Source organism: Falco naumanni, chromosome 12 (assembly GCF_017639655.2).
Source record: "Falco naumanni isolate bFalNau1 chromosome 12, bFalNau1.pat, whole genome shotgun sequence".
NCBI lineage: Eukaryota > Metazoa > Chordata > Aves > Falconiformes > Falconidae > Falco > Falco naumanni.
The window spans coordinates 10,877,886-10,898,109 of record NC_054065.1 but is presented as its reverse complement, the minus strand read 5'-3'; the positions used below and the strand labels follow the sequence as shown (position 1 = coordinate 10,898,109).

At 40.9% G+C, this 20,224-nt stretch overlaps 1 protein-coding gene across 2 annotated transcripts in view; it reads right to left on the bottom strand.

The window, feature by feature from the left end:
- Positions 1 to 20,224, bottom strand: part of CRIM1 (cysteine rich transmembrane BMP regulator 1) — a 188,399-nt gene that overhangs the window by 164,366 nt on the left and 3,809 nt on the right. For both annotated transcript variants that reach the window (XM_040611859.1, XM_040611860.1), the window contains exon 2: positions 9,352 to 9,525. In XM_040611859.1, the coding sequence (XP_040467793.1) occupies positions 9,352 to 9,525 (174 nt within the window). The remainder of the gene's footprint in view (positions 1 to 9,351; positions 9,526 to 20,224) is intronic.

The following is a 20,224-nucleotide window of genomic DNA, read 5'->3' as shown; positions in this document are numbered from 1 at the left end:
AAGAACGTAAAGACCTGGGTTTTTTCTGGGAGGCAGGAGGGTGCAATCAAGCAACACCTGCTCATGTTGATCCTAGAAGGGCAGAGTAACAGGCAAACAGAACTAAGAAGCCTGGAACAAAACTTCTTGCCTAGATCATTAGATCAGGCTGTCAGTGACCAAGCACAGCTAGTTAGACTGAAGCTGTTGTATGTACAGAAAAACCTGAAATGGTTTTGCACATACCCACCCGTCCCACCCCTTTTTAAAAGGGAAGGGCAGACTACAGACTTGTCACATGCATCACCCAGATCTAAAGCTACTAAATTAATAAGGACTGATAACCTGGAGGAGAAAGGTTAGTAATGCAAAAAAATTATTTTTGGTACAGAAATAATTTTGGGGGTTTTTATTACACTAATATCGCAATTCCATTGCAAATATTAATCATTTTGCTTTCTTACAGGGTGAAAATCTTAGATCTGAAAACTGATAGGGACATCCTCTATTACTGTATTAATTAACAAGTGCTTTTGCATATGGGGGAAGTAAGTGTTTCATCTTCTAGTAGTGAATACAGATAAAAAAGCAGGCTCATACACATTTTTGGAATGTTTAAGTTGGACTGAGTTAAATTCTCCTGAGTCTTGAAAAGGGTACTGTTCAAGTATCCTTGCTCTACTTAAAAGCTGCCAGTGCAAACCAAACTTACTAAGCGTCCTACCTGCAGCCTGTTCTGAAGTAGAGTCATTGGAAGTTTTCCAGAAACACTGCTCTTTCTCCTTTCCCCTCCCACCTTCCATCCTCTGCAAAGGATTATCCAACTTCAAAGTTTCTCCAAAAGCCAACCAGTTCACAGGATCTTGCTTTGCCTCTAGTCTCCATCCCTCCATCCATCTTGGAAACGAACATTTTGTTGACAACGCTTTATTCTATTGCACAGAAAATTTAGCCTGATGCTGTGGAAGCTGCATAATGTTTGTTCTATTTAGAGAAAAAAACACAACAGAACTTCACAAAATAATTCAAAGCCTAAATTTGGAGACAAAGATCTAAAATAATTTGTTGCCATGCTATACAACCATTCAGAACTACAAAGTATTGGTATATCAGTCTTTAAGAGACACAACTGTGAAGTTACTGGTTGCAATCAAACAAACAAACAAAAAAAAAAGAGACAACTTTTTCCAATAGATTATTCTTCATTATTTACAGAGGCATAACCATTGTATTAAAACTGTCACTTTGGCCAGTATGCCACTGATAGAACTATCACTGGATACATTCATCCAACACTCAGTTATCTCCATCAGCATCAATGCTGCATATATCCAAACAAAACTTGCCTTGTCAAAACAAGACCTGTGACCCAGGACATGAAGTGCCACAGGAATATAGCTTTCTGCTAGCATGCCACATTAACCTCATGTTTACATTCCATTCAAATTTGAGATTTGAGATCTTTGCTCAAGTCTCTTCTGTCAAATGTAGGTAACTTTTGATCCTTAAAATCAACACCGCATCTGGAAGTGTTCTGCTAAGAGTGACCCGCTTCATTTTCTCTCTCTTCCCCAACTGGAACAGAGGTTAAGGTCAAGCATTCATTAAAACCTCTAACTTGCCACTACAGTTAAAGTGGACACAGTTCAGCACAGCCTGCTTGCCAACATGAAAAAGAACATTTGGCAGGCACTGACCTTATCAAAAGTAAGATCTTACCAGCTGTAAGGTAACTGTCCTTTCCCTTCTCTTACAGAGGGTCCAGGTACAGTAAGTTATCTTGTATTCTGTTTCAGATGAATGCAGGTAAGCATTTGAAACAGCAAAAGGTGAGAAGAATGCGCCTTTGTCTTTAGGAAAAAACACGCTTTGACCATCCACAGCAGACTGCTAGCTTTGTAGGATGCATTTGTCACGCAGCCCTACCCCAAGGCCTACAGTTAAGGTTACAGTTCTGTCCACAGCCATCTCAGAAACTGCAAGTTTTCTCTAAAGAGAAGTGTCACAAGTTGAAGATCCTGTACCCTCTCTCCATAAGCATTCCACACCCCAGGATTTGGATACAGAAGAAAAGGCCAGGCTGGCATCTGCACAGCAGCTCACGTGAGCTCGTATTAGCACAGAAAGGCAATAAACTCAGTTACTATACAGTAAAAACACCACACATTTACATAAAATGGCAAGGAAAAAATAGAAATGTAAAGATACGGTATTAGTTACAATCATACATGACCTCTGTGATGCTAACAATTCCAGGGTTTTTCCTAAACCAGCTACTCACTTTTGGGTTCTTTCTTCAGTCTTCCCTCCTAACAGTTTCTGCAATGCAGCTTTTCCCCCGTTAATACAAACAGCATTATTCATAATCTAATTAAGCCTAAAATTAGGTATCTGGCCACATCAATACACGGATATGAAAGTCAGTTTTCCCTTTTGATATCTTTCTGAAACTTCTGCAAGGTTTTCTTACTGTTAGCTTGAAATTTCATGGCACAGATGTTCTCTGTGTGACAACTCATTTTAAAAATAGGACACGCTGAAAGAGCCAATACATTAGAAAAAGATCATATTTCCTTGATCAGGGAACAGTTCTCTGAGGAGTTAGAAAAAGTGACAAGTCCTGCAAATTTAACAGTGCTCTGTTATGCTCTGAAGGCAACTGCAATGCCACAAAACCCTCTCATCAATTAATGAGTGAGCTCTCTTCCTTTTTGATTTTGGGAAGATTTCTTTGTATATTCAAGTTTATATCATTATTACTAATCTGAACCATTTCCACATCAAATGTTTTTTCCTTCTGTATCTATGCATCCAGAAACAAAGCCCAAAAGCTATATTGCTATTTTCCTCAGTGTTTTCATGTGAAATTTTGCCTTCAAATGCATTTACTTGGCTCTCACAAGCATGTTCAAGGGTAAAATCTGGACCTTTGCCACAACCACATTCCTTATTGCGAATGCATGCCAACCTTCAAAGTTCAGTTATTTGAGCAAAAACATACGTTAATTGTTATGCGAGAGGAGTGGAAAGTGTATCAGATTAAGCACATATGAAAGTATTTCACTCCCCTCCTTGGTTGATAATTCAGCATAAAGCTGGATTTATTCTGTTCTAGTTTTTCAGCATAGCTGCAGCCATTAAGACCACACAAGTGAAGTTTAACACAAAATCAGACTCAACAACAACCAAACAAGCATTCAGAATAAAATTACCTTCTCATATTTGTTATTCCAGGACTGGTCTAACAGGTACTGCAACATTTGCCAGCATAAAGTTATTCAGTTACATGTAAAAAATAAAGGAATGCAATGAGTATGTTGCAATAAGCGGGCTTAATAGATGCCAGTGATTTAAAAGGCCTTTTTCTTTCACCTATGAAGGACAGCAGTGAATAGCTCAGAAAGGTGCAAGCCAGGTAGCCAAGAAGCAACTCTTAAAATAGCAGTTTCAATAACTTAGTACCAGCAGCAGGTTTTACATGCAAAGATGCAACTGAAGGGTGTCTATTTACCTAAAGCATTAAATGCAACTTTCATTGAAGAAGGTAGAAAATTATCCTTCACATATATTCTGAATAAAGACAGGGGTTAACTTTTGACATGGAAAATGCTCACGCTTTTGTAGAGCATGAACTGATAAAGAAAGTCAATTGGTTTCTCTGCTTTAAGAGCCCAAGTGTACACTGAGAGAACGTGACACAAAACCACCACCTTTGCTACGACCAGTGGCACTTAGGCTCTCCATAATTCTTGAGAAAACTTTATCTGTGTGTCACACCAGTCCCTGGTATCATCAAAACAAACACAGCTGCTGAATTATATTAAAGCAGCAAACTAGTACCAGGAAGTTTCTCATCTTTGCAAGAATCAGCAGACTGATTTTTTTAGTAAATGCAGTCGAAGAGATCCCATCCTGAAGTACAGCCCACCTAGTGAAAGCCTGGATGCTTCTGATCCACAACTCTTCCCTCACTTCCCAGAGAGGGGAGAGGAGAGCTGTTCCAGCAGGGTATGGTTGTTAAAGGAACAAGTTACCACTGCAAAGACCTGCTGCTGCCTCTGAAGGGGGATGGCAGCAGGGCACACCGCCGTCCCACCAGCAGCTTGTGGCAGCACAGACCCTGACCTGCTCTGGGAGAGTAGGAGGAAGAAGAGCAGGCTCAAGGACATACTTCGGTTCCTATTCTTTAAAGCTCTGCTGGGCCATCTGAACTGCTGCCAGAGTCTAGCACAGAGGGAAAGAAAGAAGATGCCAGAACAGGAGAGTTGTAATGAAAGTACTGAGGCTGGGTCATGTCAGACAGACACTGACTTCCTAGTGACTCTTCATACATGCTAGGCAAGCTTGCAAGGTACTTGGTCTGGCACAACACAAGTTGTCAATGCTACTACCTACCAGTGCCCTGCAAATGTACCTTGATTAAAAAAATAAACAAACAAAAAAACCCCACACAACTTTCTCCGCCACTTCCCTCACCCCCGATCCTCAGTGTCTCACGCAAAGTCTGAAGAACTGACTCTTCTGTACTGTCCACAGCTAAATCTTAGCAGATCATGACTACAAGAATGTGTCGATGCAGCTTATTAGACTTAAGCCTGTTACTGTGGCTCAGCAGACAGATGGCATCTCATCGCTTTTCACCCTCTGGCCGTGTTTTCCACAGTCCACTCCAACAGCCCAAGTTCAACCAAACTGTCATCGTTAGCAGTCTCTTGAATAGAGACAAGCTTTCCAAGCTCAAGAACACAGGATTTCCTGAGCCATATCAGAGCAGGCACTCATCAAGACAATAACCAAAAGCTTTTCAAATAACAGCAACAAAAACCCAACACAGGAATCTATTATTACTTAGGTACGCGATAGCTTTTCCAGACAGTTTCTTTCTAGCCCCAAATATGTGTATTTCCTCACAGTAGGATGGTTCGTGACCTCCTTGCAAATCGTGTATATGGTAAGTCGCTGACGGCCCATACAGGGAAGCAGACACTTTAAGCCTGGTAATAGAGCTGGGAGACCTCTAAGGCCTCAGCATGCTTTACACTATGTGGTACTCTACGCGAGTAACAAGTCTTTGAACATTTGCAATGCATCTACACGAAGATTAGTTAGAAGTTAGCTACCAAGTTCTATGACAAAACCAATCCTTCCAAATGTATCCAACCCCATCTGCCCAGGAAAACAAGGGCACGGGGTGGGGGTGACAAGGGCATTCAGTACCGGTATGACTGAGACCCCACACCAGCCTCTCAGTCCTTTCTTGCAAATAGTCCTTTCTTTGCAAATAAAAAAAATAGGGTTTTTTCAGCACCCCTATAGAAGTTACATGCATTTGGGTAGAGATTAAAGCAGACTCTCCTCCTTACAGGCTGTCCCAGTCAGGGCAGAGCAAGGCTCTGGGAGACAAAATCAAGAACATGGCTTTCAGGCCCTGTCAGTGCCACCTACACCACACAACGCCAGAGCCCCTGCAGCCCAATTTTGGGAAGGAAGGACAGATAAGGTTGCCCTATTTGCCTCATGTAGCTTGTTTAAGTAAACTGGGGTGCAAACGGGATGAAATAGGTAGGCAAAGAAAGCAAGACAAGGAGGCAGAAAAAGGTAAAAATAGAACGCAATATGAGGAGCCCAGGAAGGCAGGCAGACACAAGCCGACAGGGAAAGATCCTATACCAAGGTAACAAGAAAAACTTCGGGTTAGCTGGGTAAGCAAGCTAGAACTGACATCAAGCCCAGAAGGGAAGACCACACACAGCCTGAAAAGCTTCAGGTATAAGACAAACTAGATACAAAAGGAAGACGACTGGAGAGGCACTTGAAAGGCAAGGTGTGAGCGCAAAGAGACAGAAGAAACCAGAGCACGTGCAAAAGCCCCGACCCCTTAAGCACATACACATTCGTATCTGGAGATGGTACTTCAGATTTCAGCTTACCACTTGTTATTTGCCAGGTCATGCTTACGGAACGGATTCTACACCTGCAGGCAGAGGCAGCCATACAGGTTGATAGAGCTGGCACCTACAGCTAACGCTATGCACTGGCACCAGCACCTCCTGTGCACAGACCTACGTATACTTAGTATGGTTCAGGCAGCCTAAATACATCCTTCCTTCTTCTTTCAAGGAAAGAACAACAGCAACAAAAGAATAATCCAACAAAACAAAAGAAAGAAAAAAGAAAAAAAGGAGACAGAAAGAAAGAAAAGCCACAGAATTCATTTTAATCAGAACAAGCAAACCACACTGACCTAGCACCACTGGCCTCTATAACCGCCCTGCCTCAACTGCTCAGGAAACTGAAAGATGGCTCCTCAGTTAAATGAATTTATACAGCCCAAGACAATTTGTCATAGCTATGCAACTTTAATGAAATTCCTTCAGCCAGAGTTTCTCTAGATGCCATTGTATACTAATTTTCTAGGTTCCAATTAGTCAAATACTCTGTAAAGTTAAAAAAGTTCCCTTGGTAGGACCTTCTCCCTTCCCAATTACCTCCATAATTAGAAGGAAGGCTACCTGACCCCTTTTTCCCCTCAGCAGTATGGGGTTAAGTATCTTCCCTTGCCTCAGTTGTGTTATGGAAGTTCAACAACATGTGAATGACACACAAACTTATAATGAATATCAAAATCTTGGAGAGTGACACATGTCACTGAACAACACAAAGCATTTTCAATTATTTAGTAAGCATCCTCAAAGTAGAAAATACACAGAAGTAGCTGCTTAGATGGCACTTTTCTTCTAAGTTTACTTGAGAAACTCTGATCATGGCACATGGCACAGATGGATATCATTCAGGTGCTCAACTTATATCTTTTTAATCACACTGTGCATTTAATTACCATATCAAGTCTGGTGAGGAAAGGGACATTAAGACTACCCTCTCTTGGTCTTACTTTCCATGCCAGTGGATTCTATTAAGAGTATTTCAAGATCTGAATTATTTCAAATCTTCCTGCTGTTATCTTCAACAGACAAGCCAAGAGTAAAGTACACATCAGTACTTTGGATTTCAGGAAAATCTTAAGACATATTTAACTGATCTTATGAATCACTCCTTTTTACACGATAATACAGTTTAGGACTTAACTTGCCTTAAAGAAACTGAAAGATTTCTTTGTTTTAACATGCTCAAAGAGCCTGTTTTGTTTAATTCCCAAGCATGTTTCAGGTAGACTTTCCAAATGGATCAAATCAACTTCTAGGCTTTAAATTTTGAAAGCCTGAAATACTCAAACAGCAAATAGTGGCTCAGACACACCAAAGTACCTATCCCATTCCACCCAAGAGACTTGGCTTGCTTACTGAATAGGGATGTGGCAAGCACAAGGGGAGAAAGTTACTCTTCTTTTCCATTAGCTTAGGTACAGGATGAAGCATTAATTGAGTTTTAATTACCAAAACAAGTAATGCATTTAAGGAAACAGCCTCCATAAGCAGTTATGATTCAATTCCCAATCCTATTTCGAGAAAGAGGGATAAGCATTTACAGTGCAAAACACAGCAGGCAGACTTAACTGACTACTGCTGTCAAATGCAGACAAATCAAAGTTATGCTATGACTTCTGCCCTTCTGTTAGGAAATATGGATGGCTTTAACTTCAAACATTCCTCAGTGGCAGGGTTTGATAGTCTGAGGATTCAAATGCAAATTCACATCCTTATGAGTAAAAGCTGGACTGTTCTAATACTCAAGGTCTAACTGCCAGATTTCTGATACATAAGGGTATTGTTGTTGTTTTATCACTATCTTTCCTACCTGTGAAGGATTAAAAATCAACGTGTCCTAAACTCTTCTAATATAGTCTGAGGTTTTGGAAGAACATCCTCCACGTTACGCCCAGAAAAGAAATAAAACCAAGAAAATGAAAACAAAAAAGAAAAGTACACCTCTGAAAAACAATCGCACCATCACTGTCATGCCAGTTTACATGTAGCATATTGTTACCACCTGGCTAAGCTCAAAAGGCAGCTCTTTTTAAAATGCCACTTTAGCTGAAACAAGCAGTTGCTGAAGACAAGTTATTCACAACCTGCTTTAGCTATACTATTCCACAAACTTAAGTCCATTTCTTCCAAGCTTGCAAAAAACCAAAAGGCATCCCACAACAGATTTTTAGCAAGTTAAACACATGATAAATTGTCATGCCATTAGAGTCCTGCTGAACTACTACAGACTTAGTCACACATTCACCAATAAAAATAGAAGTAGTAAGGTTATTTAAGAACCCATATACGCTACTGCCCACTACTGCAACAACAAACAAGAGGCCGGAGGTTGTGCCTCTCCTCTTCCTAGACCTACAAAACAACACAAACCCACGCAATGCACTTGGTCATGACATCAGTCACTACAGGCGTACAATGATAATAAACATACTTCCACCAGCTGCATTTTTCTCACAAGCTCTCCTTGGTTAATGTCTGTATCTCAAACCCACTTTTCTTATCACAAAAGGACTACAACAGATGACATCAGATCACACCTCCTTAACTCAAAGATAGCAACTTTAAATATGGTTAGTAGCCTTATAAATACATTTACTTTTGCAATATGACTTTAAACCAATGTTTAAAGTCATTAAGCAGGTTCACACTACTAATCAACTTTTGCATGTTCCTGGACACTTTGGAAAATAAACAGTAATTACAGCATCATAGAAAGGACCCAAGATCAAAGCTTTGATAGCTGTTCAAAACAGTCCTAGAAACACATCGTGGGAATTGAATTCCGACTGAATTTTTTTGGGCGAACTCATTTCCAGTTCAGCCATAAGCAACAAAAAAAGCCAAAAAAAACCCCAGACAAAACCCCATCATGTATCTGTGCAGTAGCATAAACGTATGTGGCATAATGCAAGTCTAATCAAAGGAACACAAACTGAAAAATATGAGCATTAAAGTAATGCTACGTTATGTAAACCTAAAGAAAGAACAATTCATGCATTCATACAAGAAAACATACAAGCATAATCAACAACTACTCCTTTTTCTATGCCTTTGCTAACACAATCCGCTGTGATTATTCATGGTTCAGTCATATATCAATACATCTAAAGAGAGTTTTCCCCACTGCTTTTCAGCCAAAGATATGCTACGGTAGCTATCATGAACTATAAACAGAACTGGTTTAGTCTTAAAATCTGAAAACATCATAATACATAGAGTATTAGCTTCTTCCAAACCTACACATTCAGAAGACCAAGCTTACTGAAATCCTATCTTCCTTTAAAACATACAACTGTCTTCTGAAAAGTGCAAGACCACAGGTATCTGAAACCACCCAGGTCATGCTAAAACACGTTAAACTAGACCCTAGCTTTTCATCAAATGCACAAAAAAATTACTAACTGAATTACGGAAGACAAGTGCTTACCTTCAATCCTTTTTAAGGCCGACAGGCAAGTATCCCGGCTTGGAAATTCAAACGGATTATTACAGGTCCGAATGGTGTCACATTTACATTTCCCGTTGATTATGTTACAACCTGTTATAAGGTTTTCATTGCATGGTTCAAATCCAAGAAGCTGATCATCATCCCAGTTTTCATCTAAAATAAACAAAAAAACTCACTCACTATTGGATTTTGGCTGTAGCATATAAATTCAGCTGCTTTGGAGTTGGGTGCGATCTACTTGGAGTTCAACAGTGCTAAACAGAAGATAACACATTAAAAAAAAAAATGGATTAATCTAAACTGTGGGGTTTGCCAAATACCATGTTTTGCAGCTGTTCTATTGCCCATTTTGCTACAGCTACTGGCATTGTTTACTTCCATCTGTATGAAAAACTATGATGTCTCAGGGAAATGCATCGCTGTAGTACAAATGACTGCTATTCTAACTGAAATAACTTTTGCAGATACTTGAAGTTATATTTATCATGGAAGTGAGAATGCTGGACAGAATCTGCAGCTGTTACAGAAGTCAAAATTGAGTCAGAAAGAGAGCATTTTTAAACCCGATTAAAAATACATCACATAGAATTCACTCCACAGAGATAACTTTTTCATTACAAAAATACTGCAAGATGCCAGGCCTCCAATTCTGTAATATAACCAAAAGTGATTTTTCCAGCACTCCTGGACTGCCATCCACCCTCTAGGAGAATTGCTCAAGCACATCACGCTCTTTGCTGTCAAGGGGCGGAGGGATAGCTGGGCCGGAACGAGTCTTTCTGCTCAAATAATTCTGCTTCTTTCCAATGAGTCCCGTCAAACGTGTGTAATTGATGTTCCCACTGCACAGCTGCCCATCTCCCTTTTAGAAGGAGGCTACACGCAACAAGATGCTCCACTCCACCACACCACCACCCCACCCCACCCCCATCCAGGAAGCGATAAATCCAGTTGGTAGAGTTCCACCAAGATTACCAGTCGCACAAGATCTCAGCTTCCTTAGGTCAAGTGCACACCCAGCAACATCCCACCAAAGCAGAAGTTTAAGCAAGACATGTGCTTTTTATGCAAGATTCAAGAAAATAAACTAGTCATTAGGTATTTTTCGCTACAGAGCACCAGATCATTTTCTAACCTGGTCTGTCTACCAAAACAAGTACCACAAAATATTCACACAGAAAGTCCACTGGCTTCTAGTAATGACAAAAGAAACAAACATTTATTATCAATCTTTATATCCTCATATTCCACAGCAGCTTTCACGTCACACCTTCTGGTAGGTTCACCGCAATTTTAATATACACTACCAACAAGCAAATTTCTGATACAGATCCTGCCAAGAAACATCTGAAAAAAAAAAACCAACGACCCAACAGATAAACATCTTCCAGCTATGAAGGGGGGGGGGGGGTTGTTGGTTTTGGGGTTATCAGAAGTGTCCTCCAGTATGGGAGGCCACAGCCAAACACAAACTCTTTGTCATTTATAGCCTGACACTCAAAAGAAGTCTAAACACCAGTAGTAAATAACAGTGTACACACATACACACACACTCTGGGGTTGACATGCAAGTACTGTCCGCTCTAAGAAACATGCAGAACATGCACTAACCTGCAGGTTTTCCCATTTGGGGGAAACACCTGGAAAAAGCCGTTTACCTATCAAGTACTGTACATGAGCTACAGAAAGTGCCACAGCCAACTCTCTTTGTATGTTTCTCCCTGTACAACTACTTGCTTGCTTTCTGTTGTAAGTCAACAGAGTACCCTGCTGACAAAAAGCACCAAATAAAAACCAGGTCGATTTTAGACATAACGAAGGGAACTTCCATGGGAACCCCATGGCTCTTCTACTCTATAAAAACAGCAGAGGAAGGGCAGTCATTAACCCCAGGAAGTAATTTGTCTTTTTTTTTTTTAGTTAAAGTTCATCTGTCATCCCATACAACAACTGTATCAATAAAAGCCAAAGGAAGCGTAGAAGTTCCTGAAGAGAAACTATTAAAATTCTTTCAAGAAAAGATGCCGCTTCAGTAACGCTTGGGACACTTGGGACACTTTCATTGTGAGGAGGCCACGCATGCAGAGGGAGAAAAAAAAAATCATGAGAATTTGGAGAACAATAATACATCCTGTTTTCGAGAAGCCGGAATACCGCCTGGACAATTTGTATTTTACAAATCACAGCAGTAATCCACGTAATGACAGGAACAAAAGAGGCTATAGTTACACTCCAAGACTTGGTGTTTCCAATTCTGTAACCACAGGGACCACAGCTTCATCCAGATTGGTCTGTTCAATGGTCTTAAGAAAACTGTTTGAATCATTCCTTGTTTCTGACACATAGGCTTTCCTCCCCTACCACTGTGGACAGGCTGGCCCCCCCTCCCCAGAGCTGCTCTGCCCACCAGCCCCCCGAGACCAGCATAGTGCAGACAGGTGGAGCCCACAGACGGGGATGACAGCGCTTTTGCTTTTCCAGCACACCAGTTCAGAGCAGTTCTGTGTCTCTGCCCGGTGGCATTTCAGCAACTAGATCTTTTCAAGGCTGACAGAGACCAGCGGGATGCCTGTTACACAGGAGCTGCTCACCGCCCGTAAGGTGGTACCCACCTGGCATGGGCAGCAGGGCTGTTCCTCGCTCACGGCAGAACGCCTCGATGCAGATCCACCACATGCTGTAGCACTGCCCAAAACATTATGTCACTTCTAGGACAGGTTAGTGTTTGATATCTCGCCTGCCACCTCTCATGGCTTTTCGGATGGGAATAGAAGAGAAGGTACATAAGAAGCACACGCCCCAGTACTAGGTACACTTGAAGTCTTCGGTGCCACAGCCCCCAAATTAGCTTGGTAGCCATTAAGAGGACAGGAGAGAAGAGAAATCCCTCAGTAATAATTGCAAGCTATACATCTAACAGCTGAATCTTGAATCATTCAGACAGGAAGAATACAAATCCAGTTCCAGCCTGAACATCTTTTGCCAGTCTGCTTTTCACACCATTTTGTCTAGAAATACGATTGCTATCAATAAAGGAACAAACATGTCATAAGAAGAGAGCTTATTTTAGTTTAGTAAATCAATGCAGTCCAGCATGATCTTTCATGCAGACTTAAGACTCCTTTTGCTAGTCGATTTTGGCCATTTTTTCAACAGAATCTTAAGGTCCCATTAAATGAGTACTTGTTTACTACAAAGTAAACCCCCAGAAGTCATATCAGCATAGGCAGAACAAACCTCCTTGGTACAAAAGGTACAACCACATGAGAGCACTCGCATGAGCTAAAGGGATGAATCCTGTGTCCCACTGCAATGCAAAGCTTTAGTTACTTGATGCGAAGGCGTCTAGTGCTGTGCTTGATGCAGGTAAGCGGTCATCCAGTAGTACAGCATTGCTTCTTCCTTTAAAGGTCAGCAGTATTTCAGCTGATAATGGAAACATGTCTTGAACAAAGTCTAGGCTCCGTGAAGCATATAACCTAGCCTCTATTACTCCTGAGATAATCATGTCCTGTGGACTATTCCGAAAAACAAACTTTTACACACCAGTAATCTGGAGACCTGGGACAGTTCATGAACAATTTCAGACTGCAGAAGCATTTTCCTGCATGCTGTTTGACCTCCTCTATGGCTTCCTTCTAAGAAGAGTGCTCTTTCATGCGTACCTCTCAGAAATCTGGATGATATGAAGAAACTGAGATTTAATCATTTGTGAATGCTTTACTTCTCTGCAAGCAGGGTTGACAAAACCCAAATGTAAGAATCTAAGAGCCTCTCAAGCTTCAGTATGCACATCTTATCCACTAGCTGACTTCAAGGACATTTAAAAATATGAAAAACCAAGTAGGTGTTTAACATTCTTGAGTTTTTACAAACAATCCAGCTGAAAAGCAGACCAAGTAAACTGTTAGTTTTCATCCAAACTGATCTCAGTTTAGCTGCGCTTTCCACCATCTCTGTGCTGGCATGACCAGGTAGGGGCAAAAAAGGGATGGGCCACTCTTTTTAGTAGTCTTGAGCTGACGTTGGATTGTTATATAGCCACTCAACTACCTATTGTACACTGTCTAGAAGTGGTTCCCATGTTCCCATCAGGCCGACAGCTATAGCTCAGAAATCACTCTTTCAAATCATGTCTACCTACATGCATTTCTTCACTCCTTCCAACTCATTCAGGCAAGTTTCCTTTTCAGCCAGTAAAGCAGTTCTGCATTTACTGAGACCAAAAAGTTAAGCCTTGGACATAGCTGGGGTTTTTTTCATTCTTTTAAGTGTGCTTTCATACCATCAGGAAAGCATGTGAGGGGAGGCATCGCATTAATTCCAAATCTTTTCCATTTTCTTCCATCATTCATATATCACTTGCTTTCTGCAAAGCAAACGTTTCAGCTTGCTAACAGTTCAAGTGCTGCTCTGGGTTGCTGAACTCCCGAGACCTGTCATAGCATGCAGCTAGAGTAGGGAAGAGGATTAAGGCATTAACAAGTTGAGCAAGAGGTCCTTAAACAACAGGTCCAGTCTGGGAAACATGCCTCTGGTAAGCAGCATTCCATCACTTCTTCCATGCCAAATCCCACATACCAGCACTCAGAACACAGCAGCATGCAAGGCACGATGCTCAGGACTGAAGCATTTACATCTTCTTCACCTGAACAGCTGCTCATGTTTCCAGAAAAGCATGCAACTATGAGAAACTAACTTAGAGCCTTATTTTACTGTGCGTTTATAAAGTACACAGCAGCTCACTATAGTTGCAATTGTTGTCCCCATATGTAAAGGAGCATCTCAAAACAGGTGCAAGTTAAAAGTACAAGGAAAGACCTTTTAAGAGGCTCCTTCTTCCCTGCTCAAATTTTTTGCTTTCCCTTCCTTCGAGTTCCCAATTCCTTCTGCCTGCCACAAAATCTTCTCTTTTGTGCCCCAACCCTTCTCTTCCTTTCTGGACATTTAATTAATATCAGCTACTGTTCGGAAAACCATATACTGTTTTCCTTCACTGTTTATAAAGATAATGCATCACCTCAAACCAGCAAGCAACATGCTGGAATAGTCACTAAATTATCACTGCTGAACATTAATATACAAGCACTGCACCCACAATAATCTTAAATTCCAAGTTGGGGGAGTAGGGGTGGTGGTAAACATAACTGGAGTGAATTGAGTGAACTCCCATAATTCACACTTAACCGCAGCATGTTCCTCAGCTATGTCTGCCTGTTTAAAGCGTGACAGGCAGGTTCTCAGGATACTGAAAGAGCAAGGAGACCATCAAATACAGTGCTGATCTGAAAATGAAATAAAGTCACATCTTACAGACTCTTGCATCCTTTTAAATCCTGCATTTGAAGAAGAGAGAATGGGTTTCACAGTGACACAGAAGTGATCACTACTGGGACTGATACTGCCCTATGGGAAAGGGAGGGGGGGAACCTTTCAGAAGCTTCTCCATCAATTCAGACCCAAGGTCTGAGCCACACCACTCCCACACACTGGGATACACAACAGCATTTTCAAATCAGTGGTATTCATTAAGATGGTATGAGACTCTGAAAAGATTCTACAGACTTTCTAAAATAAAAAAAGGAAATACTTCTTGCCAGTAAGCTTTGGCTTCTCTTTGAACAGGAAAAAAAAGAACGATGGAAAGGAAATTCATGTTTTGGAGGAGCTGAACAATAGAACTGACTAATCACCACTAAAGAATGCTTGAAACCCAGCCCCAGACCTTGAAAAGCAGCAGAAGGGAAGGCTAGCCTTGAAGTGAGTTTGAGCTCATGTACTGGCTGCAATCCTCTCCCCTCTCCCAACTTACTCTATCAGCGAAGCCATGAACTGGGGACCAGCGCTGGCAGAAACTTTTATGGTAAAACACCCAGCTGAGAGTTTTATGATAAAGCAGTTTTCCCACCTTCTGGAAGGGTGCACTTTCCAAAATCAAAGCTTTATGTGAAATGTGCATCAGTACAACAGGGTTTTGCTGCCTCCTGATAAAATTTCTAGTCAAAGCTAGACAGCAAAACCACACCATAACATTTAGATACCTCAGGAACACCATACATGTAAGGCTTGTCTCAAATCTGACTGCCTGATTTATCTTATTCAAGAGTGTGTATCTCAGGTGATTCCCTGGTATAGCGAGACAGATTTTCACTGCAGCAGCTCTGCATGTGTCTCAAGGCAGTTATTTCATACTAAGGAATGCAGAAAGTATTTAAACAAACCAGCTTTCCATATAATTATCAGAAACTCCACAATAGCCATAAGGAAAGCAATGAGATAAATGGAAGTGTTAAGCAAACCACATGACATAGACAACTATTTCAAGTGTTATAGTTTTCCCTTGCCCACACTGTCTGCAATATTTCAGTTCTCCAGGTACCACCCCCCATTCCCGCAAAAGACTGGATGCTATGTCCAATAGCCTTCTGTCCCAAAAATGTTTGGAAATAATAAGTAATTAGTTTTGAAGTCTGACCCCTAGACATTTAAGCATCTGAAAAAGAGACTTGCAAGTGAGTTATTTCAATCTTATGACCAGAACCATGTCTTCTTTGTAAATAGTTGACTGAAAATACTACGTGGTGTCCCAGGGTTTAATGGGTCAGCCACAGCCTCTGCCAGTACTCCCTTGATTAGAATGAGCACGGACAGCAGAGTTTCAGCTGTCCCAGCAGATTTTTCTTCTAGCTCTAGAAAACTCTTTAAAAAAAAAAAAAAATGCTAAAGCTTCAGCAAAGGGCCAAACCATCATACCCATTTTCCAAAGGTGGATAAAATTCCAATTCTTTTCTCAAGTTGCACTCTGTACCTACACTCTTCAGAAGCCTGCGTGTACAGCAGCACGCACCAGCTGCATTGCAAACAAGTAAGCTGGCCAGTAGCTTGCACAAGCTGCTCAGCAGAGGCAAAGCTGACAGGAGGAGGAAGTTTTGCCCAAGACAAATTCTGGAACAGAGATATGAATAAAGCAACCTATACCACGAGCAGCTCAAACTACTGGAAGAAACCTGATATCCTAAACCTTTTGCCACTTTCTCCCCCCAGTCATTAGTGCAGCATCACTGAACGCCAGAATTGCAGGATGGTTCAAAGGAATTACACCTGATTTCTGAAGTCACAGAAGACTACAGGAAAATCTCTACATACCCTGGATTTAGAATTAACATCAAGGCTTTTTCCTTTTTCTAAAGCTTAACTTGGACATCAAGTTGAGTGCATCTGTTATCAAAGTAGCACATTTTACTTTAGCAGATGTAATACCATTATCAGTATGACCCCAGCTCTTTATCCACAGACCATCAGTGAGGGGAAGAAAAACCTCCACATACATTCATCCAACCTTTCTAAAAAGTCCTGAACAGAGCGCAACACAGGCTGCAGCAAAACACTGAAGTTTAATTAGTTTCAAGGATAAGGGACCCAAGAGAATGGTCTCTCTCTGATTCAGAAAGATTACACTTGCTAGATCTTTCTCTAATTAAAAAAAACACCTGAAGCCTATCACTGTCAAGACAGCTGGCTCTATAAGGCTTAAAGTTTTGGAAATGAGTAAGAACATAGGAATGAGTGCCTGCCTGTGAGCCACTGCTTTCCCTCCTGTCCACAACCCTATGCTCTCCAGTTTGTTTTCTTATTGAAATACTTGCATGCTCATGACCCTCAAGGTGTTAACATGATTTGCAGGTGCTGAAGTAAAGTTCCCAGTATACCCAGTGAAAGCTGCTGGGGAGCTAATATTGCCTCTGGTAAAGGCAGTGAACTGCTTTCATTCATCTCAATACATTCTTAAGGGCTTATTCCCCCCAAACGTGGCCAAACTAGTCTGCTTAGACTAGAGCTCCCTCAGGGACCCTCTTCTGACTCAGATGCTTATGTGGAATTTTATCTAGTTTGTATAAAGGCTGTCTTCCCATGTTAGTTTATACTGCTAAGTTTCTCCATATACGTAAGTTTTCTGTGTCAGTATCCATCATTTTCCAAACTACATGCGTAAATACCAAAAGGGAGAGTTAAAACATAATCTTGCCAGACTACACAACTGGTGTCACCTGAAGTCTCAGGCAAAACCCTGAATTCACCATATCCAAGTTTACATTCCCTGTGGATTAAATGCATTCGCAAATGAAAGCGGTTTACAAGTCACAAGAGACATTTAATAGGTCACTTCTACAAAGCATTTAATCCATTAAAACAGAGAAACATTTGGTCCTGTCTGCAAGATGCTGTAAACTTTATGCACTGAGATGAAGAATCCTTGAGGGGAGGCAGAGGAAGGAGGGGAAGAGGAAGGCATTTTTGAGCCATACTAATGGATTCATTATTGCATAATATGCCTGCCAGTCAAATGACATTTTGGTTGACTAAGTACTACACAAGAAATTAAATTATGCAAGTATTCTTGAATCAGCTGGAGGGTGCTTAAACCAGCAAACATGCCTAGGAGTGCAGAAATTACTATTTGACAAGTTTGAAGGTAGTTTAAAAATAAAAAATAAGAATCTTTATACGCAGCATGATTCTAGGGAATCTGATGAAATAACCATTTTCTTCAGGGAAAAATTCACTTCAGCAGAGGATGCTTGACATACAGTCATGTGAAATCAAATGGTTTAAAAAAAATAAAAATAAATAAAAGCGTATTCCTTTTAAGAGATGTGTAGTCATTCAGCCTATCCACGGTGATATTTCCAGTTTTAAACTGCGCTGATCCACAAAAAGCAAAAGCCTACCAATTCCTGTATCAATATCCCTCCTCCTATCTGTTTGAGTTTTCCATTTAATTTTTGTTGAAATAGTGGAACCAAGTGATTTCTAAAATAGAAACATGATGCCCAGAAACAGAAAGGAAACCATTTCCAAGTCAAATACGCACCTGATCTAATTCAAATTCCATGCCATACTCAAAGATGCGTGCTTTTACTGATGTTGTGATTTTGGCATTGACACAAGACAGAGTAGAAATAGCGTAGAAATCACCCAGCCTGTGCCTATGAAGTCAGCATGTGCCTAGGAAGTGTTTCCTAGGGGGTAGGGAAAGGGTCTGTTAAATACGTTAAATTAAAAAAACCCTGTTAAATATGGTCAAGACTAGCACATGAGAAGCTGAACATTCACCAGAGAATTAGTTCTCATTCCAGTTTCACAAGTTCAGTAATTTTCGTGATAGTTTTTTTTTGACACCATGAATAACTTTTACATACACACACACACACAAAAAAAAAAAAAAGTCTGGATTGCTGACACCCTTTGAACCAAGTATTTTGACTGTCTTCATGCCAACAATCATTTAGTGCATCACTTAATAATGATTAAGTCCCAGACTTAATCATCAGTACTAACATGCGATGTTAGCAGAGGAAGTCCTGTGTACACACATCAAAACTATTTGGACATCTCCCTAGCCACTCAGAGTAAGATAAAAACCCAAACAAACAAAAAGTTAAGGTATCTGGGCAACACTGCTCCAGTCAAACAGATACAAACAACCAGGTTACCCACATGCGACTTCTAAATTACCTGAACTTCAGTAACTCTTACTCAAAGCAAAATACTACCTGATCTTTAGGGGTCTGGACCGCATCACGGGCAAAAAGCCAAGCACGTTGTATAGAAGTCTGTCTGGAGAGAAAGCATCACGTGCTATGCTTTGGGTCCATGACCCATTAGCTAGAGGGCATGGGTCTGAAGACAACTGAAAACAAGTTTCTCCCAAGGGTACTAGCTACAGAAGTTACAAGAAGCAGCACCACTTATGGTAAAAATACTAGCAACAATTTTTTTTTTTTTTTTTTAAAAAAAAAGCTAAGTTTTCAAAGTTTCCTTTCCTCTCATCAGCTCCAGGTTCTCTGCAGTTTGGTTACATACAGTATAGTGTGCCCTTACACATCATACTCTAGCACAGGTTTCTACAGGAGGAAAATTAATCCACAGTAGGCTTCATGGTGCACGGGGGGGGGGGACGGGACGGGACACGACATGACACCCAAGTTCTCGCTGCTTGTCCCAACAAGGAGTCAGACAGACAGTAATGCTCCAAGCTCCCCAAAAGATGCAGTTCAGTAGAAGAGTGGATATTAGGAAGAAATTCTTCACTGAAAGGTTTGTCAAGCATTGGAAGGGGCTGTCCAGGGAAGCGGTTAAGCCACCATCCCTTGAGGTATTCAAAAGACAAGTAAATGTGGTGCTCAGGGACATGGTTCAGTGGTGGGCTTGGCAGTGTTCGGTTTATGGTTGGACTCAATGATCTTAAAGGTCTTTTCCAACCTAAACGATTCGATGATTCTAAGATACCAGGACTAGCCACAGCAGGACAAGCTTCTACCATCCTCCTAGATGATTAACACGAACACATATACTTCCTCATACTTGCCTCAAGTCTGCTACAGCAGCTTTCTCCTGGTCCTGAGGGAACCCTAGTTCAGAACCTACACAATAAGCAGACAAGTCTCAAGTACTCAAGGCAAGCCTTAAACTACCTACCATCAGCAAAAAGAATATAGCAGTAACTGTATTCATCCCCTCAAAAAGAACCCCAAACTCCACCAAAAGAACACACCAAAACAAACAAAGCACTGTATGTTACTAATAAGTTACTGGAGCAGAAATACCTTCTTTCAATGACTACATAGAGTTTAATTCATACGGAAGTATGTTCTGAAAGGAACACAAGAACAGTGTGAGACTAGCAGTTCTGTTAACTGTGCATTTCAAATATATTGTGAAAAGTTATGTTTCTATTACACAGTTAAAAATAATTTCAGCTCATTTTCAGTGTTATTTTACTTGCTACTGTTATGCCTTAGAAGAGCTGAGCAAAGCAATCAAGGCCTCTTCATCTAATAGCACCAGAAAT